This window comes from Acinonyx jubatus, chromosome F2, assembly GCF_027475565.1.
Source record: "Acinonyx jubatus isolate Ajub_Pintada_27869175 chromosome F2, VMU_Ajub_asm_v1.0, whole genome shotgun sequence".
NCBI lineage: Eukaryota > Metazoa > Chordata > Mammalia > Carnivora > Felidae > Acinonyx > Acinonyx jubatus.
In genome coordinates, this window is record NC_069394.1 from 75,336,298 (window position 1) to 75,363,616 (window position 27,319).

Sequence of the window (27,319 nt, forward strand, 5' to 3'; positions counted from 1 at the left end):
GCGGGCTGGCACCTGGCCACGATCTCTGGACATCTGCAGCACAGTCACCCAAACATTCCTGGAGGCGGGCCACACCCAGCCATTGCTCAGCAAGACCCTCCCTCAGGGGGTCTGAGTGGGTCAAAGCTTCAGGGCCGTCAGAAGTGAGGGGTTTGGAAACACAGACCCACTGAGACATAACTCGAGAGAGAGGTGCCACCTGGCAGGCTGTGTAGATCACAGACTGTGTAGAAGCAGGGAGTGGACCCAAGCTAGAGACAAAGGAGGGATGCTTGACTGCCTGTCGGCGAAAGCACAGAGTTTTGATACTGGAGACTGGGTAGCTGGGTAATGGCCATTTTCACCCCTTCTACCCATGTGCATACATGCCTACACAAGCCATAACAATCCATCAGAAAACTAAGCAGCACCTTTCAGTGGAGAACGGAGCTATTACACCAAGCCCCGCCCAACAGGGCCAAGCATGCTCTAGAAGAACACCACAAGTCGCTCTGCCTGCATAGTTTACAGACTATAAAGAGCTTCATTGTTTGACTTACAAAGGAAGTTTGATGTAATTTCATTCATATTTCATTCTGTTCGCTGGTTCATCTATTCAGTTTTTCTTTTTCATTTGTTTTTTATTCTTAAATACAGAAAGAAAGAATTTATTTTTATTTTCCATTTTTACAAAGAAGATTTTCTTTAATTTTTTTCTACTACATTTTTTACTTCTTAATTTTTTATTTATTTATTTTTAATGTTTATTTATGAGATGGGGCGCCTGGGTGGCTCAGTCGGTTAAGCATCCGACTTCAGCTCAGGTCATGATCTCGCCATCCGTGGGTTTGGGCCCCACGTCGGGCTCTGTGCTGACAGCTCAGAGCCCCGGAGCCTGCTTCGGATTCTGTGTTTCCCTCTCTCTCTGCCCCTCCCCCACTCACACTCTGTCTGTCTCTGAAAAATAAATAAACCTTAAAAAAAAATTATGAGAGACAGAGCACAAGCAGGGAAGGGGCAGAGAGAGGGAGACAAAAAATTTGAAGCAGGCTCCAGGCTCTGAGCTGTCAGCACAGAGCCCGATGCAGGGCTCAAACTCAGGAACTACGAGATCATGACCTGACCCGAAGTCAGATGCTTAACCAACTGAGTCACCCAGACACCCCTTTATTTGTTAAATTTTTCAACTTCTATTTTATTTTTATCATTTCATTTTATTCTATTTTCCTATATTCATTTCTTTAAATTTTCAAACTATTTTTTATTTTCTTTCCCTTTTCTCTCTATTCTATCAAACTTCTTTCAACAACCAGACCAAAACCCACCTAAGATCTTGCATCCTTTATTTGATTTTTTTGTTTTTAATTTTTTAATTTTTATATTTTTATTTTATTAATTTTTTCTTCCTCCAAACTGATGAAATGAAGGAATTCACCCCAAAAGAAAAAACAGCCAGCGACTTAACACAGATACAAGCAAGATATCTTAACCAGAATTTAGAATCATGATAATAAAAATAATAGCTGGGGCTTGAAAAACATCATAGAATCCCTTTCTGAGGAGATGAAAGAAGTAAAATCTAGTCAGGATGAAGTTAAAAAACACTACAAATGAGATGCAATCTCGAATGGCTGCCATGGCAGCAAGGATGGCTGACACAGAGTAGCAAGTCAGCAACATAGAGAACAAATTTATGGAAAATAATGAAGCAGAAAAAAAGAGGGAGACTAAGGCAAAAGAGCATGATATAAGAATTAGAGAACTCAGTGACTCATTAAAAATGAGTAACATCCAAGTCATAGGGTCCCAGAAGATGAAGAGAGAGAAAAGGGAATAGAAGGTTTATGTGAGCAAATCATAGCAGAAAACTTTCCTAACCCGGGGAAAGGCACAGACATCAAAATCCAGGAAGCACAGAGAACTCCCATTAGATTCAACAAAAGCAACCATCAACAAAACATTATCACAGTCAAATTCATAAAATACTCAGGCAAGGAGAGAATCATGAAAGCAGCAAGGAAAAAACAGTCCTTAACCTACAAGGGAAGACAGATAAGGTTTGCAACAGACATATCCATAGAAACTTGGCCAGCCAGAAAGGAGTAGCAGGATACATTCAATGTGCTGAATCGGGAAAATATGCAGCCAAGAATTCTTTATCCAGCAAGGCTGTCATTCAAAATAGAAGGAGAGATTCAAACTTTCCCAGACAAAAACTAAAGGAGTTCATGACCACTTACCAGCCCTGCAAGAAATTTTAAGGGGGACTCTCTGAGGGAAGAAAACACGAAAAAAAACAAAACAAAAAAGACCAAAAGCAAGACTAGAAAGGACCAGTGAACGCCACAAGAAACCAACCCTACAAGCAATATAATGGTAATAAATTCACATCTTTCAGTATGTCAATGGACTAAACATTCCAATCAAAAGACATAGGGCAACCGAATGGATAAGAAAACAAGATCCATCTATATGATGTTTATAAGAGACATAAAGACAACTTGAGATTGAAAGTAAGGGGATGGAGAACCATCTATCATGCTAATGGTCGCCAAAAGAAAGCTGGAGTAGCCATACTTATATCAGACAATCTAGATTTTATACTAAAGACAGTAACAGGAGATGAATAAGGGCATTAGATCATAATTAAGGGGTCTACCCACCAAGAAGATCTAACAATTGTTAGTACATTAAAAGAATTATTCACAATGATCAAGTGGGATTTATACCTGGGATGCAGGGCTGGTTCAATATTCACAAAACAATCAATGTAATACATCACATCAATAAAGGAAAGGACAAGAACCATGTGATCTTCTCAACAGACACAAAGAAAGCATTTGACAAAATACAGCATCCTTTCTTAATAAAAACCTTCAAGAAAGTAGGGACAGAAGGATCATACCTCAAGATCATAAAAGCCATATTTGAAAGACCCACCACTAATACCATCCTCAATGGAGAAAAACTGAGAGCTTTCCCACTAAAGTCAGGAACATGACAGGGATGTCCACTTTCACCACTGTTATTCAACATAGTACTGGAAGTCCTAGCCTCAGCAATCAGACAACATAAAGAAATAAAAGGCATCCAAATTGGCAAGGAGGAAGTCAAACTCACTCTTCGTAGATGACATGATACTCTATATGGAAAACCCAAAAGATTCCACCAAAAACCTCCTAGAACAGATCCATGAATTCAGCAAAGTTGCAGGATATAAAATCAATGCACAGAAATCAGTTGCATTTCTATACACCAATAATGAAACAACAGAAAGAGAAATCAAGGAATTGATCCCATTTACAATTACACCAAAAACCATAAAATACCTAGGAATAAACCTAACCAAAGAGGTGAAATACCTATACACTAAAACTATAGAAAGCTTACCAAAGAAATTGAAGAACACACACACACACATGGAAAGGGGCGCTTGGGTGGCTCAGTTGGTTAAGCATCCAACTTCAGCTCAGGTCATGATATCATGGATTGTGGATTCGAGCCCCCCGTCAGGCTCTGTGTTGACAGCCTGCTTCGTATTCTTTATCTCCCTCTCTCTCTCTGTCCCTCCCCTGCTCTCACTCTATCTTGCTCTCTCTCAAAAATAAATAAAAATACTTTTTAAAAATTTTAAATAAAATAAAGTAACTATGATTAATATGCTAAAGACTCTTAACAGATTATATACATAACATGCAAGGACAAATGGGCAGTGCAAGTAGAAAGATGGGATTCCAAAGAATGAACCAGAAAAAAAAAATGCCATCAATAAAAAAAAATTATAACAGAAGCAAAGAATGCCTTTGATGGACTTGTTAGTAAATGTTACACTGATGAGGAAAGAAACTCTGAGCTTCAGAGATAAATCAATAGAACCCTCCCAAACTGAAAGGCAGAGGGAACAAGAACTGAAAAACAAGGATTCTGGGACAACAAAAGGTGTAATATATACGTAACAGGTATTATCAGGAGAAAAAAGAAAGGAACAAAAGAAATATTTGAAATAATAATGACTGAAAATTTCCTCAAATTAGTATCAGATATCAAGCCAAAGATCCAGGAAGCTCAGAGAGCATAAAGTAGGATAAATACCAAAATAAAAATGTTTTTACCTACTTTAGGTATATCACTTTCAAACTAAAAAAAAACAAAGATAAACTAAAATATCCTGAAGAAATACAAAGAAAAAAAACCTTACTTACAAAGGAACAAAGACAAGAATTACATCTGACTTTTCAGCAACCATGCGAGCAAGAGTAGAATGAAATATTAAGGGTTGAAAAAACACTACCAAGTTAGAATTCTGTACCCTGTGAAATTATCTACCAAAATGGAAGAAAAAATACAAACTTTCTCAAAGAAAAATTGAGAAAATCTGTTTCCAGAGACCTGCCTTGCAGGAAATGTTAAAAGAAGTTTTTAAAAGAGAAGGAAAACAATATAGCCTGGAAGTTCAGATCTATATAAAGGAAGAGCATCGAAGAAGCAGTAAGTAAAGATAAAACAAAAACTCTTATGTTTCTTAATCATAATTCATTTAACAGCTAAGTTCATTTAAAATAATAATAGCACCAGAGTGCCTGGGTAGCTCAGCCAATTAAGTATCTGACTCTTGATTTCAACTCGGGTCCAGATCTAACAGTCATGAGATCAGGCCCCACATTTGGCTCCACACTGGGCGTGTAGCCTGCTTAAGACTATCTATCTCCCTCATCCCCTGCCCCTCCCCCTCTCAAAAACATAATAATAATGGCATCAATGCATTTAATTATGTATGTTTATGAATGAATAGGTAATATATGCTTCTGAGTGCTTATATATAAAAAATAATACGAGATAGAAGAATTCAATTATTTTGTTATTATAAGGTACACTATCCATGAAGAGGTATTGTGTTATTTGAAAATGGACTTGTATTAGTTGTAAATGTACATTTGAAACTCTAGAGCAACCACTAAATAAAGTTTTTTTAAAAAGTATAACTGATATGCTGAGAAAGGAGAAAAAAATGGAATAATTTTCTCAACCGAATGTTCCATTAAAATCACAAATGGCAAAATGAGTGAAAGACAAAAACAAGAACAAAGAATAAAAGAAACAAATAGAAAACAGTAGCAAATATGTTATATATTAATCCAATTATATCAACAATCTCTTTGAACATCAATGGTCTAAATGAACCAATTAAAAGACATTGTCAGAGTAGGTTAAAAAATAAGACCCAACTATATTTTTTCAATAAGAAACCTACTTTTGATATAAAGATATACATAGATTAAAAGTAAATGGATGGATGGGGCGCCTGGGTGGCTCAGCTGGTTAAGCATCCAACTTCAGCTCAAGTCATGATCTCACAGTTCGTGAGTTCGAGCCCCGCGTCAGGCTCTGTGCTGACAGCACGGAGCCTGGAGCCTGCTTCAGATTCTGTGTCTCCCTCTCTCTTTGCCCCTCCCCACTCATGCTCTGTCTCTCTGTCTTAAAAATAAATAAAACATTAAAAAAAAAAAAGTAAGTGGATGGAGGGGCAGTTAAGATGGCGAAGAAGTAGGGAGACCCTAGCTTGTCTCACCCCTCATACACAGCAAGATAGTTGTCAAATCATTCTGAACACCCAAGAAATCAATCAGAGGTCTAAGAGAACAAAAACTGCAAGTTTACAAGTAAAAAAGTGACAACCTTCTGGTATGTAGGAGGTGCCAGCAAAAGCCCAGGAGACCCTCCCCCAGAGGAACAGAGTGGGTCTTCTCCATGGGAGTCCCTAAAATTTAGAGCTTTTTTAAAAAAAAATTCTTAAATGTGTATCTATTTTTGAGAGAGAGAGAGAGAGAAAAAAAAAGCATTAGTGGGAGAGGAGCAGAGAGTGAGGGATGCGAAACTCAGTTGCATGCCTGGGATAAAAAAGCCTGGATACCTGCAGGGTGAATGCAGGGTTCTAACAGAAACTGGGGACACAAGAGGGGTGACTGATTGCTCTTCCATGAGGGTCTGTGAAGACTGGGGGGTGTGATCTTTCAGCAGTGGGGCTGGGGGAGTATTGCCATATTCATCCAGCCCATCATCACTGAAAGACTTCAGGGAGCAAAACAGCACCACCTAGTGAAACCCGAACCAATTACTTGTAGCAAGCCCCACCCTCTACCCCCTGGAGATGCATTTCCACTGAAACAAGTCAGCCTGAGTCAGTGCAGCAAGCCCTTCCCCCAGAAAAGAAGCACAAACCCCTTGCTAGCATCAAGTCTGCTGACCAAAGAGTACCACAAAATTTCAGCTCTAGGGGAAATAGGATCTAACTTTCTGATTACTTTTATTCTTTATTTTTTTATTACTTGCATTTATTTTCTTATTTTTTTAATTCATTTTTCAGTTACTTTTATTTTTATATATATGTTTATATTTTTTTGTTTGCTTATTTTATTTTACTTTATTTTAAGGTCTAGATTCTTTTAAGCAGACCAAAATATACCCAAGATCTAGATTTTTGGGTTTTGTTCTGTTTTGTTCTTTGGTTTTTGTTGTTTATTGTTTTTTTCTTTCTTCTTTTCTTTTCTGGACAAAATTACAAGATGGGGAAATTCGCCCCAAAAGAACAGGAGGTAGAACTCACAGCCAGAGATTTAATCAATACAGATATAAGTAAGATGTCTAAGCAAGAACTTAGAACAATGATTACAAGGATACTAGCTGGGCTTGAAAAAAAGCATAAAAGATACCAGAGAATCCCACTCTGCAGAGATAAAAGAACTAAAATCTAGTCAGGTAGTCAGATGGAAATGAAAAAATACTACAACCAATATGCAAACCCCAATAGATGCCATGAAAATGAGGATGGATGAGGCAGAGGAGCAAACTAGTGATATAGAAGATAAAATTACTGAAAATAATGAAGCTGAAAAGAAGAGGGAAATAAAAATCATGGATCGTGAAGACAGATGTAGGGAATTCAGCGACTTATTAAAATGTAATAACATTTTTATCATAGGAGTCCCAGAAGATAAAAAGAGTGAAAAGGGAGCAGAAAGTTTACTCAAACAATTATAGCTGAAAACATTCCTAATCTGGGGAAGACACAGACATCAAAAACCAAAAAGCACAGAGAACTTCTATTAAAGTCAACCAAAGCTGACCATCGCTAAAGTATATCATAGTCAAATGCACAAAATACATGGACAAGGATAGAATCTTGAAAGCAGCAAGAGAAAAAAAATGTCCTTAACCTACAAGGGAAAGACAGATGAGGTTCACAGAAGATCTGTCCACAGAAACTTGGGAGGGCAGAAGGAAGTAGCAGGATATATTCAACATGCTGAATGAGGGAAATATGCAGCCAAGAATTCTTTATCCAGCAAGGCTGTCATTCAGAATAGAAGGTAAAGAGTTTCCCAGACAACCAAAAACTAAAGGAGTTTGTGACCACTAAACAAGCCCTGCAAGAAATTTTAAGGGGGACTCCTTAAGTAGAGAGGAGAAAAAAAAAAAGACTAGAAAGGATCAGAGAGCATCACCAGATACACCAACTCTACAGGCAACACAATAGCACTTAATTCATATCTTACAATAATCACTCCGAATGTAAATGGACTAAATGCTCCAATCAAAAGACACAGACTATCAGAATTGATTAAAACAAAAACAAAAACAAAACAACAACAACAACAAAACAAGATCCATCTATATACTGCCTACAAGAGACTCATTTGAGACTGAAAAAAACCTCCAGATGGAAAGTGAGTGGATGGAGAACCACACTACTACCAGACAAACTAGATTTTAAACCAAAGACTGTAACAAAAGATAAAGAAAGGAATTATATCCTAACTATGGGCTCTCTCCATCAAGATGACCTAACAATTATAAATATTCATGCCCCCTACTTGGAAGAAACTATATAAATCAATTCATCACAAGCATAAACAAACTCATTAACAATAATACAATAATACTAACAGATGATAACACCCTATTTACAGCAATGGACAGATCATCTAAGCAGAAAATCAACAATGAAACGATGCCTTTGAATGACACATTGGACCAGGACTTAACAGATACTTTCAGAACGCTTCATCCTAAAGCAGCAGAATATATACGCTTTTCAAGAACACATGAAACATGCTCCAGAACAGACCACAAACTGGGTCACAAATCAGTCCTCAACAAGTACAAAAAGATGTAAGATCATACCATGCATGTTTTCAGATCACAAAGCAATGAAACTTGAAGTCAACCACTACAAAAAATTTGGAAAGCCCTCAATTACATGGAAGTTAAAGAATATTCTACTAACGAATGAATGTTAACCAGGAAATTAAAGAAGAAATTTAAAAAATACATGGAAGCAAATGAAAATGAATAAACAACAGTACAAACCCTTTGGGATGCAGCAAAGGCAGTCCTAAAAGGAAAATATATTGAAATTCAGGCCTATCTCAAAAAGCATTTCAGAAAGATCCCAAATACACAACCTAACCTTACACCTAAAGGAGACAAAAAAGGAACTGCAAATAAAACCTAAAGACAGCAGAAGAAGAGAGATAATAAAGATTAAAGGAGAAATAAAAATATAGAAAAAAAACCACAACAGAATAAGATCAATGAAACATTGTTTTAAATTCTTGAAATAATAAATAAAATTAATTGATAAACCCTTAGCCAGACTTATCAAAAAGAAACGAGAAAGGACTCAATTAAATAAAATTATGAATGAAAAAGGAGAGATCATAACCAACACTACAAAAAATTATAACAGAATATTATGAAAAATTATATGCCAACACACTGGGCAATCTGGAAGAAATGGGTAACTTCCTAGAAACATTCAAACTACCAAAACTGAAACAGAAAGAAATAGAAAATTTGAACAACCCATAACCAGCAAAGAAATTGAAACAGTAATCAAAAATCTCCCAACAGGGGCGCCTAGGTAGCTCAATCGGTAAGTGTCAGATTTCAGCTCAGGTCATGATCTCATGGTTCATGAGTTCAAGCCCTGCGTCAGGCTCTGTGCTGACAGCTCAGAGCCTGGAGTCTGCTTTGGATTCTGCATCTCTTTCTCCCTCTCTCTCTCTCTCTCTCTCTCTCTCTCTCTGTCTCTCTCTCAAAAACAAATAAAACATTAAAAAAAATTTTTTTTAAATCTCCCAACAAACAAAAGTTGAGAGCCAGATAACTTCCCAGGGGAATTCTACCAAACATTTAAAGAAGAGTTAATACCTATTCTTCTCAAAGTGTCCCAAAAAATAACAATGGAAGGAAAACTTCCACACTGATTCTATGAGGCCAACATTACCTTGATTCCGAAACCAAAGATCTAATTAAAAGGAGAATTACAGACCAATATCCCTGATGAACATGAAGGCAAAAATTCTCAATGAAGTACTAGCAAACTGAATTCAATAGTACATTAAAAGAATTATTCACCATAATCAAGTGGGATTTATTCCTAGGCTTACCAGGCTGGTTCAATATTTGCTAATCAATCAACATGATACACTACTTTAATAAAAGAAAGGATAAGAACCATAAGTTCTTGTCAATAGATGCAGAAAAAGCATTTAGCAAAATACAGCATCCATTCTTCATAAAAATCCTCAACAAAGTAGGAACAGAGAGAACATTCCTCAACATCATAAAGGCCATATACAAAAGACTCACAGCTAGTATCATCCTCAGTGGGGAGTATGAGTCTTTACCCTACAGTTAAGAACAAGACAAGGATGTTGATTCTCACCATTACTACTTAACATAGTACTGTAAGTCTTAGCTCAGCAATCAGACAATGAAAAGAAATAAGAGACATCCAAATCAGCAAGGAGGGGTCAAACTTTCACTGTTTGTAGACAACATGATACTCTATGTAGAAAACCCGAAAGACTTCACCAAAAAATTGCCAGAAGTAATGCATGAATTCAGCAAAGCTGCAAGATATAAAATCAATGTGCAGAAATCTGTTGCATTTCTATACACCAATAATGAAGCAGCAGAAAAAGAAATCAAGCAATCAATCCCATTTGCAATTGCACCAAAATAATTAGACACCCAGGAATGAACCTAACCAAAGAGGTAAAAGATCTATACTCTGAAAACTACAGAAGACTTATTAAAGAAATAGAAAAGAACACAAAGAAATGGAAAAGCATTCCATGCTCATGGATTAAAAGAACAAACATTGTTAAAGTGTCTATACTACCCAAACAATCTACACATTTAATGCAATCCCTATCAACATACCACCAGCATTTTTCACAGAGCTAGAACAACCCTAAAATCTGTATGGACTCACAAAAGACCCCGAGTAGCCAAAGAAATCCTGAAAAGAAAAACAAAGGCATCACAATTCTGGATTTCAAGCTATATTACAAAACTGTAGTCATCAATACAATATAGTACTGGCACAAAAACAGACACATAGATCAATGGAACGAAATACAAAATCCAGAAATGGACCCGCAACTATATGGCCAATTAATTTTCAACAAAGAAGGAAAGAATATCCAATGGAAAAAAAGACAGTCTCTTCAACAAATGGTGCTGGGAAAACTGGATGGTGATATGCGGAAGAATGAAACTGGAACCACTCTCTTACATCATACACAAAAATAAATTCAAAATGGATGAAAGATGTAAATGTGACACAGGAAACTATCAAAATCCTAGAGAAGAACACAGGCAGCAATCTCTTTCTCCTTAGCCAGAGCAACTTCTTACTAGACATGGCACTGAAGGCACAGGAAACAAAAGCAAACATGAACTATTAGGACTTCATCAAGATAAAAAGCTTCTACACAGTGAAGGAAACAAATCAACAAAACCAAAAGGCAGCCTACAGAATGAGAGAACAGACTTGCAAACGACATCTGATCTGATCATACAGATCGAAAATCTATAAAGAACTTAGCAAACTCAACACCCAAAAAACAAACAACCCAATTAAGAAATGGGCAGAAGACATGAATAGACACTTTTCCAAAGAAGACATCCAGATGCCTAATAGACACATGAAAAGATGTTCAACATCACTTGTCATCAGGGAAATATAAATCAAAATCACAAAGAGATACCACCTCACATTTGTCAGAATGGCTAAAATTAACAACACAGGAAACAACAGATGTTGGCAAGGATGCGGAGAAAGAGGAAACCTCTTGCACCAATGATGGGAATGTAAACTTATGCAGCCACACTGTAAAATAGTATGAATGTGTCTCAAAAAAAGCCACAAACAGGAGACTACCCTACAACCCAGCAACTGCACTATTAGGTATTTACCCAAAGGATACAAAAATACAGATTTGAAGGCCACCCCAATGTTTATAGCAGCATTATTAACAACAGCCAAACTACGGAGACAGCCCAAATGTCCATCGACTGATGAATGGATAAAGAAGATGTGGTGTGTGTGTGTGTGTGTGTGTCTGTGTGTAATGAAATATTACTCAGCCACCAAAAAGAATGAAACCTTGCCACTTGCAACAATGTAGATGGAGATAGAATGTATTATGCCAAGCAAAATAAGCCAATCAGAGAAAGACAAATACCATATAATTTCACTCATATGTGGAATTTAAGAAACAAAACAGATGAACATATTGGGAAGGGGGGAGGAGAGAGGGAAAGAAACCACAAGAGACTCTTTACAATAGAGAACAAACTAAGGGTTGATGGAGGAAGGCAGGTGGGAGATGGGTAGATGAGTGATGGGTATTAAGGAGGGCACTTTTGTAATGAGCACTGGGTGTTGTATGTAAGTGGTGAATCAGTGAATTGTACTCCTGAAACCAATACTGTACCGTGTTAACGAAAATTTAAATTAAAAAATATATGGCTTGGGTCATGATCTCACGGCTCATGAGTTTGAGCCCTGTGTCAGGCTCTGCGCTGACAGCTCAGAGCGTGGAGCCTGCTTCAGATTCTGTGTCTCCCTCTCTCTCTGCCCCTCCCCTGCTCACGCTCAGCCTCTCTCTCTCTCTCTCTCTCTCTCTCAAAAATAAATTAAAAAGGAAGGAAGGAAGGAAGGAAGGAAGGAAGGAAGGAAGGAAGAAAGAAAGAAAGAAAGAAAGAAAGAAAGAAAGAAAGAAAAAGAAAAGAAAAAGAAAGAAAGAATAAATAAAGTAAATGGGTAGGGAAAATGTATCATGTTAAATTACTCAAAAGAAAGCAGGGTAACTATATTAATTTCAGTCAGAGCAGGTATCAAAGCAAGGAAATAAGAAGGGTATTACGTAATGATAAAAAGGTCAGTTCTCCAAGAAGATATGATAATCCTTCATATGTATGTGCCTAACAACAGAGCATCGAAACACGTGAGGCAAAAACTGATAAAAGTGCAAAGAAAAATAGATAAAGCTGCTATCACAGTTGGAGACTTCAACACCCCTCTCTCAGAAATGGACAGAATAAGCAGGCAGAAAATCAATAAGGACATAAGTGAATTCAATAACACTGTTATCAACTGTTTATAATTCACATCTGTAGATTACTTCATCCAAAAACAGCAGAACACATATTCTCCCCACACTTACATGGGATATTCACCCAGATAGGCCACAGTCTGAGCAATAAAACAAACCTGTTATGAACAGATTTAAAAGAACAGAAATCATATACTGTGTTCTCTCAGACTATAGTGGAATTAAACTAGTAATTAGTAACAAATAGATAACTGAAAAATTCCATAATACGTGGAGATGAAATAATACACTTCTAAATAACACATGGGTCAAAGAAGTAACCCGAAGCTAAATTTTAAAATATTTTGAACCTGAGGTGCCTGGGTGGCTCAGCTGGCTAAGTGACCAACTCTTGGTTTCAGCTCAGGTCACGATCTCATGGTTCCTGAATTCGAGCCCCATGTCCCGCTCTATGTCGGCAGTGCATAAGCTACTTGAAATTCTCTCTCTCCCTCTCTTTCTGCCCCTGCCCTGTTTGCACTCTCTCTCTCTCAAAAGAAATAAATAAACATTAATTTAAACAAAAACTTGACTTTAAAAAAATAAAAAAATAAAGATAAATAAAATATGTTGAACATAATTAAAATAAAAACATACTTCTCAAAAACTGTGGGATGGAGCAAATGCAATGCTGAGGGATTCAGAGCATTAAATGTATACATTAGAAAAGAAGAAAAGTCTAAAATCAATCACTATGTGTCCACCCTGGGAAACTAGAAAAAAGAAGGGCGAATTAAATCCAAAGTAGACAAGAAAAAATAAGGCTTAGCGCAGAAATCAATGAAATTGAAAATAAGAAATCAAGAAAGAAACTCAATGAAACGAAAAGTTGGTTCTTTGAAAAGACTGATAAAATTAGAAGCCTCCTGCCAGGCTAACTGAGAAAAAAAAAAGAAAGACAGGACACAAATTACTATTATCAGAAATTAAAGAGGGACTGTCACTACAGTTCCCATGGAAAATTAAAATGATTCTAAAGGAATGCTATGAACAACTCTACGTTCACACATTTGACAATGTAGGTAAAGTAGACCAATTTGCTGAAACACACCATGTGCCAAAATTTACCCAGGAAGAAATAAAATTTCAGTTTTGTAAGATGAAAAAAGTCCTAGAGATCTGCCCAACAATGTGAATATACTTCACATTCCTGAAATGTACACCTAAAAATGTTAAGAAAGTAAGTTTTATTATGTTTTTGTTATCATAACTGAAAATCAGAATTAAAAATAAGTATCTCACACAGCCTGGGGAAGTCCACTTTTACTCTGATTATCTTAGCAACCCTTATCCACTAATAATTCCAAAACTATAAAACATATTTCTTCAGGTGCATATGATAGTATACTGGTTAACCAGGCCAACAGTTTTAGACGCCTTTTCACCTTCAATGATAAATATTGCCCTAACTATGGACTCAAAGATACTGAACATAGCAAAAAAGACACTAATCCAGCCTTTCCTTATTTATACCACCTAGAACTGATGTATCTGTCTCTAGAGAAAGCTGCTACTTGTCTGTAATGACAGCATTTCATACACAGCACCAATCTTTGCTGGAGTATTAAACAAAAATATGGCTAAGATAAGCTATCATTTGTTATATCTACCAATGAGATTTAGATAATTAAAGGCTCACCAAATTTATTAATAGCACATGAGAGGGTACGGATAGCATATAAGAGATTTCTCCAAGCCATGTGAAGAAACTTGGGGGAGGAGGGGATATTTATTAACAAACCATAAGTATCAAGTACTACAAACAAAGCAAGGGAAGTCAGTATGTATTTGAAGAATATGCCTCCTATGAACACAATTTTATAATTAAAATGAGACAAAAAAGCAAAAAATGACCCCTGCATCATGACTAGCATGGGTAGGAACAGGGCACCTGACCAATGTCTCCTCCTTGGTGAAGCAAAAAGGTTGATGAGGAAGAATGTGGAGAATACTTATAAACAGTGATAAAAAAGCTTATGAACAGTGAGAACAATGCTCATACAAGCCTTCACTTTTCAGCAAATGGAATTATTCATATATTTTCAAAAATATCTTAACTTCAAAAACTTAAACTAAGAGTTTATTACACCTTAGTTAAAAACCACAAAGGAATGAGGGTGCCTGGGTGCTTCAGTCAGTTAAGTGTCCGACTTCCGTTCAGGTCATGATCTCAGTTTGTGGGTTGGAACCCCACATTGGGCTCTGTCTGTGCTGACACTCAGAGCCTGGAGCCTGCTTTGGATTCTGTGTCTCCCTGTCTCTGCCCCTTCCCCAGCTCGCTCCCTCTCTCTCTCTCTCAAAAATAAGTAAACATTTAAAAACATTAAAAAATATTAAAAAAGGAATCAACAGCCTCTGCAAATGTTTTACTTACCTACATTTCCTAAAAATGTTACCCAAGTTATTATGTGCCTAAGCCTAATGACAGATTATATGACATTATGGAAGCCTCACATGCTCTCTCTCTTTCTGTCTCTCTCTCTCTCAAAAATAAGTAAACATTTAAAATCATTAAAAAATTGGGGTGCCTGGGTGGCTCAGTCAGTTGAGTATCTGACTTCGGCTCAGGTCATGATCTCACAGTTCGTGAGTTCGAGGCCTGTATCGGGCTCTGTGCTGACGGCTCAGAGCCTGGAGCCTGCTTCGGATTCGGTGTCTCCCTCTTTCTCTCTGCCCCTCCCTTGTTCACACTCTGTCTCTCTCTCTCTCTCTCCCTAAGAATAAACATTAAAAAAAATTTTTTTAATAAAAACATTAAAAAATATTTAAAAAAGAATCAACAGCCTCTGCAAATGTTTTACTTACCTACGTTTCCTAAAAATGTTACCCAAGTTATTATGTGCCTAAGCCTAATGATAGATATGACATTATGGAACTCTTCTTAATCTTCACATAGTATCTGTTACAATTTATTGCTTTAGAAAACTAAGATACCACATTTTGGATAGAAAATATTCTAGATTGGAAAAAAACTTATTTTTATAAATTACCCACTTAATAATTCTTACTTACCATTTTCCTATTCTCTTCCCAAACAAGGGCCAGCAGACACAAGAGCAAGAAGCTCTTAGAGCCAGAGTCACCTTCAATCATGCAGTGACTCTCTGACCCTGAGCGGAGCCTATTTTTCAGCCATGGTTACACAAGGCTTGAACACACCTCTGCTCTTGGTCAAATGCTTAAAAGGTCATTGAGTAGTTCTGTTTTCGTTCCTTCATTTGCAGCAAATTTTTCAAAAGTAAGGTAGGATTGTTGGGGAAACTATACATTGACTTGCATTTCTTAGCCCTGGAATAACTTTATTGGGCTCTCAGCTTTCTCATGACCTCCTAAAAATTAATTTCTTGCTTTGATTAAGAGGCATTTCATTTGACCCCCCTCCAGGGTTAACTGTTGACAAAAACATATTCCTGAATGCCAGTACATGAAGCAACTAAACCGTATTTAGATGCATTTATATCACACCATCAGTGATAACTGGTATGAAATGAGCAGCTGTTTAATCACTCATTTGTCCATTGATTCATTTATGCAACATGTATTTATCAAGTTCCCTGTCCTTCAGCATTTAGGCAAACAAGTTTTATCTGTGCTGCTTGCAGTTGGATAGTTGGATCTTCCCTACCTGGAAGCATGGGTCGTCCTTTGTTTAAAACAGGAAATTCTCGACAGATTTCCCCATCCTCTTGATCTCGTGCTAACCATCGTTGAACAGGTATATAAAACTTTTTTCCAGAATTCATGTTCCACAATTGTATCTACAGTAGAAACAATATTTCTTGTGAAAAATGTAAGAATACTTCATCAAAGAGTCAAATAAAAGTTTTCATCCAAGCCTGACACTTAGCTCATAGAAGACCGTTATTTTCTTTAATAAAAGAAGTTGTTAAATACTTGACAAGAAAAGTGCTAATTTCTTCTTTTATTGCCAAATCAAGTAAAATGGCATTTCTTTTCTTTACTTTGAAATTTTTCTGTTTTTAATTTCTCTACATTGAAATTCTAAACATGCCAATTTCCTCCCAAATTTTCTAAGTGTCATCAATATTTTCCTATTTAGAAAAAGATATTTATAATTTTTAAAAACCTATTACTTTCCTATACCAATCTCTTAGTAATACATTTTTTATTTCAAAATGGTATTATAAAATGTTAGCATGAGCTTAGATTTTATGTACTACAGATTCAAACTAATATAGTTTCCTCTGTGGGTCCTCAGCAATGAATGAAATTTAGGCAATAATTATTAATTTGGGTACCTATTATGCCATATTATATCTATTCCACTTATCCTGGAGTTAAACAAAGATGTTAATAAATTCTGTTAGGATCAGATGAATACCAAAAATCATCAAAATGTAGAAATTATGAATCTTGATTCTAGAATCTAGCCTTTCATGAGTAGGTATTATATTATTCTTTTAAAAGTTTCAGTGACTGTTATTTTATCTCTTAAATTAAACTTATAGTCTTTAAAATGCCTTAATCAGAGATTTTCTATTTTAATGTGTTTAAGAAATCAGGTTCTTATAAAATTAAATTTTTGATTCCTAAATTTACTAATTCTGTGGATCTTGGTATGGCCCAAAAATTTGCATTCATAAATTCACGCCACGTGTGAACTTGGTACAATCATACTTTTAAAAAGGCTTCCCGAGAATCACACAGAATTACCATTGGTTTGCAAGGCTGCTGACATCACGATTTAATTTGGTTAGTTTAAGTAAAGCCCAAGGCAAATCACTTGAGAAATACAAAATGACCACCATTTGAAACTTTTTATTCTGTAATCTTCTTAACTAAACTTGAAAGAACAAAGATTAAAGTCCTAAAAGCTAATGTGACTATTTTACACGCTGTGGAAATAGTGTATCATTATTGCTGTAATGGAGTAGATGTTTTAATTCAAATCCCTTTGAGTTATAGGTACAAGTTGGCCTACTTTAAATTTTAAACTTCTAAACTATAAGAATTGAACACAAAATTCCCAGCCCGTTTTCTAGCAACTTAATTTGGCAAAATTAGTATAAAGGTTTTATCTACCTAGAATAAAACTTTAAATCAAGAACATCTCTCTTCCTTGCCAGTACTCAAAGACAGGTGATATAAACCTCAGGCAAACAAGCTGCCTTGCAATGAGAGTAACTGCCATAGGAAGACAACAGGAACGTTCAGCCTGACTTTTTGTCTTTCCTATGCAATACTATAAAATCTTTTCAGATCACTTAACCATTGTTTCAACATCCAAGCTATATATATATATATATATATATATATATATATATATATATATATATACACACACACACACACACACACACATATGTGGGTGTATATAAGCAATATATGAACACATATATACAATGAATATAATACTGCTTGTTGGCTATCAATCAGATGAGATGGCAGGAGGATTAATGTTAATTTTCGTAAATTAGCTTAGCTTACTAGGAGACAAAAAAATAAAAGATATTATCATATATGATCACTGAAGTGTCAATCTGAATATCATACTTCAAACACTCTAGAACATAAAAGAGAATAATTTCATATAGGAGCAAGGCATTAATTTTGAACTTTGAAATCTAACTTCTATATTCATATTTTCATTAAGTGAGTTTTCTTTTTTCAATTTCCTTCATGGTCTCTGATGGCTTTAATGTAAAGATTCCATTATTAACAACCATATATATCTGCTAACAGAATAAAAGTATTTTTAAGGGATTCCTCATCGTCTACAAATTTTTCATTAATTTTCTCACATATTATAAAACTGTAGAACAAATTTGCCAAGAATATCAGGAGTTTGACTAGGTGCCCTTTGCATTTTGAAAACTTGCTTACCTAAGTTTATTTATTTTGAAATGGCAAATTTTTCCATACCCCAAAATGGAAAACAAGCAAGATTTTTAATGGCCACTGTTAAAGATGTCCACTTTTTGGCAATTATGGCAATAAGTAAAATGTTAATTCTGAGCAATGTAGAAAATTTATGCCCATTTTTGCTAACGAAATGTATGCAGGTGGCATTATTTGTTTAGCATGAAAAGACCTAATTCGAGAACTGGCATTCAAGTCTAGCAGATTATTACTTCACCAACACAAATGGTCTATTTTTACAACATTCACTTAGTCACCTTTTTATCACTAGTGCAACTACATCAAGGAGCAATATAATTCCCAAAACACCATGTTGTACACCTGAAACTAATGTAACATTGTATTTCAACTGTACTCAATAAAAAATAATAAAATAATAGCTGATGCTAAAAAAGAGAAGCAGCAGCAGCAAGTCCCAAGTATCCAGAGTCCCAAGTACTTTCTTTTCTTTGCAAAAAGGTAAAGGGATTATTTAGTTGAGGGACTTCCCTCAAGAAATTAGGAGTTAAATTATTAATCAGGGTATATGATACTATTGTTTTAAGAAATATACTGACTAAAAAAGATTCGAGGTTTGACTCAATCAACTCATAACAGGTGTGAAATAAATGCCTCGTTGAGGTTGAATTCCTGAACAGAATTTGCAGAGGAGTTTTGCAAAGGATGCGAGTCTTGATATGCCTTTACCTCTTTACAGTGCCAGGAAGGGGACAGTCCAGAGTTAGTATGACCAATACGAATCTTAAAGAGTGCTCCAATATCCCCAACCATGATCTAGAAAAGAACCAATAAAATGTCTTTCAATGTAATTCAACAAAACCCATTTAAAAATTGCTCACATTAGGACATTATATGTCAATAAAGGGGTCAATCCATCAAGAAATAATTATAAACATGTATACACTTCATGACAAAGTGCCAAAACATGAAACAAAAACTGACAGAACTGAATAGAGAAATAATCTACAATAATAGTTGAAGACTTCAATATCTCACTTCAAATCATGCATAGAATAACAAGACAGAAGATCAATAAGGAAATTGAGTCCTTGGACAACATTATACACCAACTAGATCTAACAGATATTTATAGAATATTCCACTCAGTAACAACAGAATATAGTTCTCTCAAGTGCACATGGAATATTCATTCTCCAGAACAGACTATATGTTATACGACAAAAAAAGTTTTGCAAATTAAATAAGACTGAAGTCATAGAGGGAAGAGTTTCTAACTACAATAGAATGAAATTATAAATCACTAGAAGAAGGAAAAATGAACAAGCCATAATTATATGTAAATTAAAAACCACACTCTTAAGTACCCGATGAGTCAAAGAAACTGCAAGGGAAATTAAAAAATAACTTGAGATGAATGAAAAACAATAATAACACAAAAAAAAATATATGGAATAAAGTGAAAGCAGAGCTCAGAGGGAAACTTAGGCCGCAATTCCTTAAAATTTGAATGTACTTAAAGAAGGAAATCATTTCAGATGGGTGCCCACCAGCTAAATTGGCAAGCTTACTGTGAAAAAAAAATTCTTTGGAGATTCTGACCTAATAAATCCAGAGACTCTAAGCAAAAAGAAGAAGGGAAAGCAGAAGAGGGGAAGGAGAAGGAGGGAGGACAAAGGGGAGAGAGGAAAGGGAAAAAGAGGTGGGAGGAGAAAACAGGGAAAGAGGAAGAGGAGGAAGGAAGATCTCAATCTAGCTTTACAATGTAAGAGAACTAGAAAAAGAAAATTAAATGCACAACTAGCAAAAGAAATGAAGTAAATATTAGAATGAAGATAAAACAGGGGCATCTGGGTGGCTCAGTCAGTTGAGCGTCTGACTTCGGCTCAAGTCATGATCTCACAGTTCGTGAGTTCGAGCCCCAAGTCAGGCTCTGTGCTGACAGCTTGGAGCCTGGAGCCTGCTTCGGATTCTGTGTCTCCCTCTCTCTCTACCCCAACCCACTCGCATTCTGTCTCTTGTCTCTCTCAAAAATAAATAAACATTAAAAAAAAAATTAGAATGAAGATAAAACAGAAAATAAAATCAATAAAACCAAAAGCTCATTCTTTAAGAACACCAAAATTGACAAGTATTTTTTCTTTAGAAAAAAGAAAGAATACTCAAATTGCTAAAATTAGAAACAAATAGAGACATTACTACTAATCTTACAGAAAGAAAAAGGATTACTGAGAGGCACCTGGGTGGCTCAGTCGGTTAAGCATCCAGCTTTGGCTCAGGTCATGGTCTCATGGTTCGGTTCATGAATTCAAGCCCCGCGTTGGGCTCCATGCCGACAGCTCAGAGCCTGGAGCCTGCTTCAGATTCTGTGTCCCCCTCTCTCTAACCCTCCCCCGCTCATGCTCTCTCTTTCTCTCCCAAAAATAAACAAACGTTAAAAAAAATTTTTTTTTAAGAAAAAGGATTACTGAAAAAAAGAACATCTTGGGCACCTGGGTGGCTTGGTAGGCTGAGCATCCTACTTCAGCTCAGGTCATGATCTCACAGTTCTTAAGTTCGAGACCCACATCAGGCTCACTGCTGTCTGTGCAGAGCTGCTTTGGATCCTTTGTCCCGCTCTCTCTGCCCCTCCCGTTTGCCCTCTCTCTCAAAACTAAATAGACTTCAAAAAAATTTTAAAAAGAAGATCATGAATAATTGTATGCCAAAAAATTAGATAACCTGTATGAAATGGACAAATCTTAGAAACACACAAACTATCAAAACTGACCCAGGGAAAAACAGATACTCAATAGGCCTATAAAAAGTAAAGAGACTGGGATGTCTGGGTGGCTCAGTCAGTCAAGCATCTGACTTCAGCTCAGACCATGATCTCATGGTTCATGAGTTTGAGCCCTGCATTGGGCTCTCTGCTGTCAGTGCAGAGCCCACTTCAGATCCTCTGTCCCCCTCTCTCTAGGCCCCTCCCCAACTCATGCATGAGCTCACTCTCTCTCTCAAAAATAAATAAACATATTTTTTAAAAAGTAAAGAGATTAAATCAGTTATCAAAAACCTCCCAATAAAAACAGGCCCAGAATAGATGGCTTCACTGGTAAATTCTACCAAATACTTTTTTTATCATTAATATGTAATGTTCTTTTTGACTGAGGTATAACTGTCATATGACATTATATTACATTCAGGTACACAACGCAATGATGTGTTATTTGTATAATCTATGAAATGGTCACCCCAATAAGTCTAGTTACCATCTGTCACCATGCAAAGTTTTGTGATTTTTTTCCTGTGATGAGAAATTTTAAGATTTACTTAGCAACTTTCAAATGTGCAATCCAACATTACTGACTATAGTCACTGCTATAACATTACATCCCCCTTACTTATTTTATGGCTGGAAGTTGTACCTCTTGACACTCTTCACCCATTTTACCCAACCCTCAACTCCCTTCCCCTCTGGAAACTACCAATCTCTTCTGGGTATCTATTTGTTTTGTTTTGTTTTGTTTTCTTGTTTGTTTTTTTTTTGATTCTGCATATAAGTGAAATCATATGGTATTTGTCTTTTTCTGATTTATTTCACTTAGCATAATACCCTCAAGGTATACTTATATTGTCTCAAATGGCAAGATCTCACTCTTTTTTATGACTGAGTGTATTCCATTGTGTATTTACACCACACCTTTATCCATTCATCCATCCATCTATCCAACCAAACACTTGGTTGTTTCCATATCTTGGATATTGTAAATAATGCTGCAATGAACACAGGAGTACATTTATTTTTTTGAATTAGTATTTTCATTTTCTTTGGATAAATACTCAGAAGTGGAATTGCTGGACTGTATGGTATTTCTATATTTAATTTTTTGAGAAATCTCCACAGTATTCTCCACAGTGATTGCACCAACTTACATGACCACCAACAGTGCAAAAGGGCTCTCTTTTCTCCACTTCGCTGTCAACACATTATTTCTTGTCTTTTTGATGGTAGCCATTCTAAATGTAGGAGGTGATATCTCATGGGTTTGATTTGCATTTTCCTCACAATTAATTGGTTACATTGAGCATCTTTTCATGTGCCTCTTGGACATCTATGTATGTTCTTTGGGAATATGTCTATTCAGATCTTCTCCCATTTTTTAAATCAGATTGTTTCTATTCTGTTATTGAGCTACAGGAGTTCATTATATATTTTGGATATTAACCCCTTATTAGATATATGACTTGGAAATACCTTCTATTCAGTAGGTTGCTTTTCATTTTGTTGATTTCTTTCACTATACAGAAGAGTTGTTTGATATACTCCTACTGGTTTATTTTTGCTTAGTTGCCCTTGTCTTTGGAGTCCAAAAAAGTCATCACCAAGACTGGTGTCAAAAAAATCTTACTACATATGTTTTCTTCAGTTTTACAGTTTCAGATCTTACATTCAAGAGTTTAATTGATTTTGCTAATATCTGTATATGGTGTAATACAGTGGTCCAGTTTCATTCTTTTGCATGTGGCTGTCCAGTTTCCCCAGCACATTTGTTACATATTCTTGTCCCCTATACCAAGATTGACTATATATGCGTGGCTTTATTTCTGAGCTCTCTATTCTGATCTGTTTTTATGTCGACAGTATACTGTTTTGATTACTACAGGTTTGTAGTATATTCAAATCTGGGATTGTGATACCTCCAGCTTTCTTCTTCTTCCTCAAGACTGTTTTGGTTACTTGGGATCTTTTGGGGTTTCATACAAACAATAGGATTATTTGATCTATTTCTGTGAAAAATGCCATAAACTTTCAGAGGGATAGCATTTAATATGTAAATTGCTTTGGCTAATATGAACATTGTAATAATATTGTCTTCTAATCCATGAGCATGAAATATTTATTTGTGTCTTCTTCAATATCTTTCACCAATGTCTTCTAGTTTTGGGGGTACAGAAATTTCACCTCCTTGGTTAAATTTATTTCTAGGTATTTTATTCTTGTTGATGCAAATGTAACTGGGATTTTTTTCTTGGGGTTCTCCTTCTTATACTATATTGTTAGTAAATAAAAACAAAATAGATTTTTGTATACTGGTTTTGTGCCCTGAAACTACTGAATATGCTTATTAGTTCTCACAACTTTTGGTAGATTCTTTGGGATTTCCTATATATATAAACATGCAATCCACAAATAGAGTAGCCTTGGCTAATATGGACATTTTAATTATATTAAGTCTTTTAATCCATGAGCATGAAATATTTGTGTCTTCTTCAATATCGTTCATCAATGTCTATAGTTTTTGGTGTACAGAAATTTCACCTCCTTGGTTCAATTTATTTCTAGGTATTTTATTCTTGTTGATGTAAATTTAACTGGGATTGTTTTCTTAGGGTCTCCTTCTTATACTTTACTGTTAGTATACAAAAACAAAATAGATTTTTGTATACTGGTTTTGTGCCCTGAAACTACTGAATACGCTTATTAGTTCTCACAATTTTTGGTAGATTATTTGGGGTTTCCTATATATAAAAACATGTAATCCACACATAGCGAGAGTTTTCTTTTTCCTTTCCAGTATTCTATTTCTTCATGATTCAGTCTTAAAAGGCTGTATATTCTAGGAATTTATCCATTTCTTATATATTGTCCAATTTGTTGGCGTATAATTGTTCACAGTAACCTCCGATGAGCCTTTGTTTCTCTTTGGTATTAGTTGTAACTTTTGCTCTTTCATTTCCGATTTTATTTGAGCCCTCTCTCTTTTTCTCAGAACGTCTCACCAATGTTTGTCAATTTTATCTTGTCAAAGAACAAGCTCTTTGTTTCACTGATCTTTTGTATTGTCATTTTCAGTCTCTATTTCATATATTTGGCCTCTGATCTTTATTATCTCCTTCCTCTTACTGAGTTTGGGCTTTGTTTATTCTTCTTTCTAGATTCTTTAGGTGCAAAGTTAAATTGTTTATGCGAGATTTTTCTTGTGTCCTAAGATAGGCCTGCCTGGCTAGAAACTTACCCATTAGAACTACTATTGCTACATGTCATAGATTTGGGTATGTTGTATGTCCATTTTCATTTGTTTCAAGGTATTTTTTTATTTTTCCTTTCACTGACCCGCTGCTTATTCAGTAATTTGTTTTTCAATCTCCACATATTTGTGATTTTCCCAGACTTTTGTCTTCTAGTTGATTTCTCATTTCATATCATCGTGGTAAGTGAAGATCTTGATATGATTTCAATCTTTTTAGATTTATTGAGACTTTTTTGGTGGCCCGACATGTTATCTATCCTGCAGAATGTTCCATATGCACTCGAGGAGAATGTGTTATCTTGCTGCATTAGGATGAAATGTTCTGTACTTATCTATTAAGTCCATCTGGGCTCATGTATCATTTAAGGCCAGTATTTCCTTATTGATTTTCTGTCTGAAAAATCTAAACATTGATATAAGTGGGGAACTAAAGTCATCTATCTACTATTATTATACTGCTGTCAATTTCTCCCTTCAGGTGTTAGTATTTGCTTTACATATTTAGGTGCTCTTATATTGGGTGTGTGAATCTTTACCAATGTATCTCCCCTTGGATTGATCCCTTTATCATTACATAATGCTCATCTTCATCTTGTATCAGAGTCTTTGTTTAAAGTCTATTTTGCCTGATATCATATTTACCTCAGCTTTCTTTTGGTTTCCATTTGCAGGAAATATCTTTTTCTATCCCTTCACTTTTAGTCTGTGTGTGTTTAGAACTGAAGTGAGTCTCTTGTAGGCACCATATAGATAGGTCTTTTTTTTTTTTTTTTTTTACCCATTCAGCCACCCTATGTTTTCTGATTAGAGCATTTAGTCCATTTCCATTTAAAGTAATTATTGATAGATATGCCATTTTGTTCACTGTCTTCCGGCTATTTCCATAATTCTTCTCTGTCCCTTTCTTCTCCAGATCTTCCCTTGTGGTATGATGACTCTCTTAATTTCTTTTCTCATTATCTTTTGTGTATTTATAATAGACTTTTTTTTTGCTTTGTGGTTACCATAGGGCTCACATAACAGCCTATATATATAAACGTCTATTTTAAGTTGACAGCAATTTAAATCTAAATGCTTTCTAAAACTACATTTTTACTCCCCTTCCCCTGTTTTGTTTTTGATGTCACATTCTACATCCATTTTGTGTCCCTTATCTAATTATTGTATAGTTATTTTTATTGCTTTTGTCTTTTAATCTTTATACTAGTTTTATAAGTAATTAATCCGTTACATATACTACCTGTACCTGTGAGATTTTTACTTTCAAATGTTTTCTTGTTAGTAACGACCACCCTTTCTTTTCAGTTTAAAGAAGCCCCTTTAACATCTCCTGTAAAGCCAGTTTAGTGGAGATGAACTCCTTTAGCTTTGCTTATCTGAAAAACTCATGATCTCTCCTCAATTCTAAATGATAATTTTCCGGTTCACATTCTCGGTTGTAAGTTTTTTCCCTTCGGCACTTTAAATAATCATGCCACTCCCTTCTGGACAGCAAAATTTTTGCTGACAAATCTGCTGAAGAACTTATGAGGGTTCCCTTGTATGGGGAAAGTTGTTTTGTTCTTTCTTTTGAAATATATTCCTCTGTTTCTTCATTTTGCTTGATTCTCAGTGTTTATCTCTGCATATGAGGTAAAACGGCTACCTCTCTCAATCTTGAGGGAGCACCCTTATATAGGAGTTGAACTGATCATTCAACCTTACCCTAGTACTTGGTTATCTCTTGGACCTTTGTGATTGTCTAAGCAACTTGATTTATTCCTTATAGGTCTCAGTTATTGAGGTTGTCCTAAGACCTGTCAGTGCTCCAAGAAGAGGGATCTCAGTCAACTCATACTTGTAGGCCGATTAAAAACCAGACCTTCAGGCAACAACCTTTAAAGCCTGTAAAACAGAGATAACATCAAGACAGCAAAGTAGGAAGATCCTCAGCTCACTTCCTCCCGTGGTCACAACAAAACAACTCTCTCTCTAAAAATGAGCTAAAGACTAGCAGAACAGCTGGAAATTCATAAAGAAAAAGCCACGTCAAGATGAATAGAAATGGCAGAGACACAGTCTGGTCAACCCACACCCCCACTGGGAGACCGAGATATAGGAGGAATATCACAAATATGGAAGTGCTCCCTGAGGAGTGAGAGGATCAAGCCCCACATCGGGCACCACTGCCCTGGGGACCTGTACTAGGAAAACAAGCTGCCCTTATAATGTCTAGCTTTGAAAATCAATGGGGGGTAACTCTGGGGAAGCTGGAAGGTTATAGAAAACCAAGACTGTGCTCTCAAAATACTGATGCACAATCTCACTTGCTCCAAGACTCAGCACAAAGACAGCAGTGTGAAAGCACCTAGGCCATAGGTGAAAGATATTTACTGACTAATTTTAGGGCATGTGCCACAGAGGTAGGAATCTGTAGGAACTTTCTCCAGAAAGAGCGGCACTGATTGGTGATATTTTTCTTATGCTTCTTTGACCTAGGCAATCCAGACCTTATGGGCACTGTTTCTGACACTTTCTATCTACCTTGCTAGCACCACTTGCATCCCTTGCATTCTCCTGCAGACTCGCTCCACCCACACTCTAACCCCTGGCAGACACCCCTCCAAAGTAGCTTCTGCCCCACCACACCTGACAGGCAGCCTCAGCTGGCACCGGAACCCTTACAAAGATGCTCCCACTTACCAGCATGCCCAAAGCAGCTGTGGTCAGGCCTCTCAGTCACCCAAGCCAAAGGCCAGCCCAATCGACCAGTGTGCCCACAGCAGTCATGCCCCAGCCATGCAGGAGGGCACACAGCCCATACAGGAGACACCCCTGGAGCACCTCCTTCTGGTGACTAGGAAGGACTGAACTTCTCAGCCCCACAGGACACCTTCCACATAAGGCTGCTCCTTCACAACCAGGAAACATAGTAGCTCATCTACATAATATATAGAAACACAGAGGCAAAATGAGGAGACAGAGGAATATGTCCCAAGTAAAATAACAAGATAAAACCTCATAAAAAGAGCTAAACAAAATAGAGATAAGCAATCTACCTGA

At 36.2% G+C, this 27,319-nt stretch overlaps 1 protein-coding gene across 1 annotated transcript in view; it reads right to left on the reverse strand.

Annotated features, from left to right (window-relative positions):
- The window catches only part of RP1 (RP1 axonemal microtubule associated), a 198,362-nt gene that overhangs the window by 86,851 nt on the left and 84,192 nt on the right, over window positions 1-27,319 (reverse strand). Inside the window, exons 5-6 of the mRNA XM_053208184.1 lie at window positions 18,993-19,079; window positions 16,051-16,183 (exon numbers count right to left, since the gene is read on the reverse strand). Of these exons, the coding sequence (XP_053064159.1) occupies window positions 16,051-16,183; window positions 18,993-19,079 (220 nt within the window). The remainder of the gene's footprint in view (window positions 1-16,050; window positions 16,184-18,992; window positions 19,080-27,319) is intronic.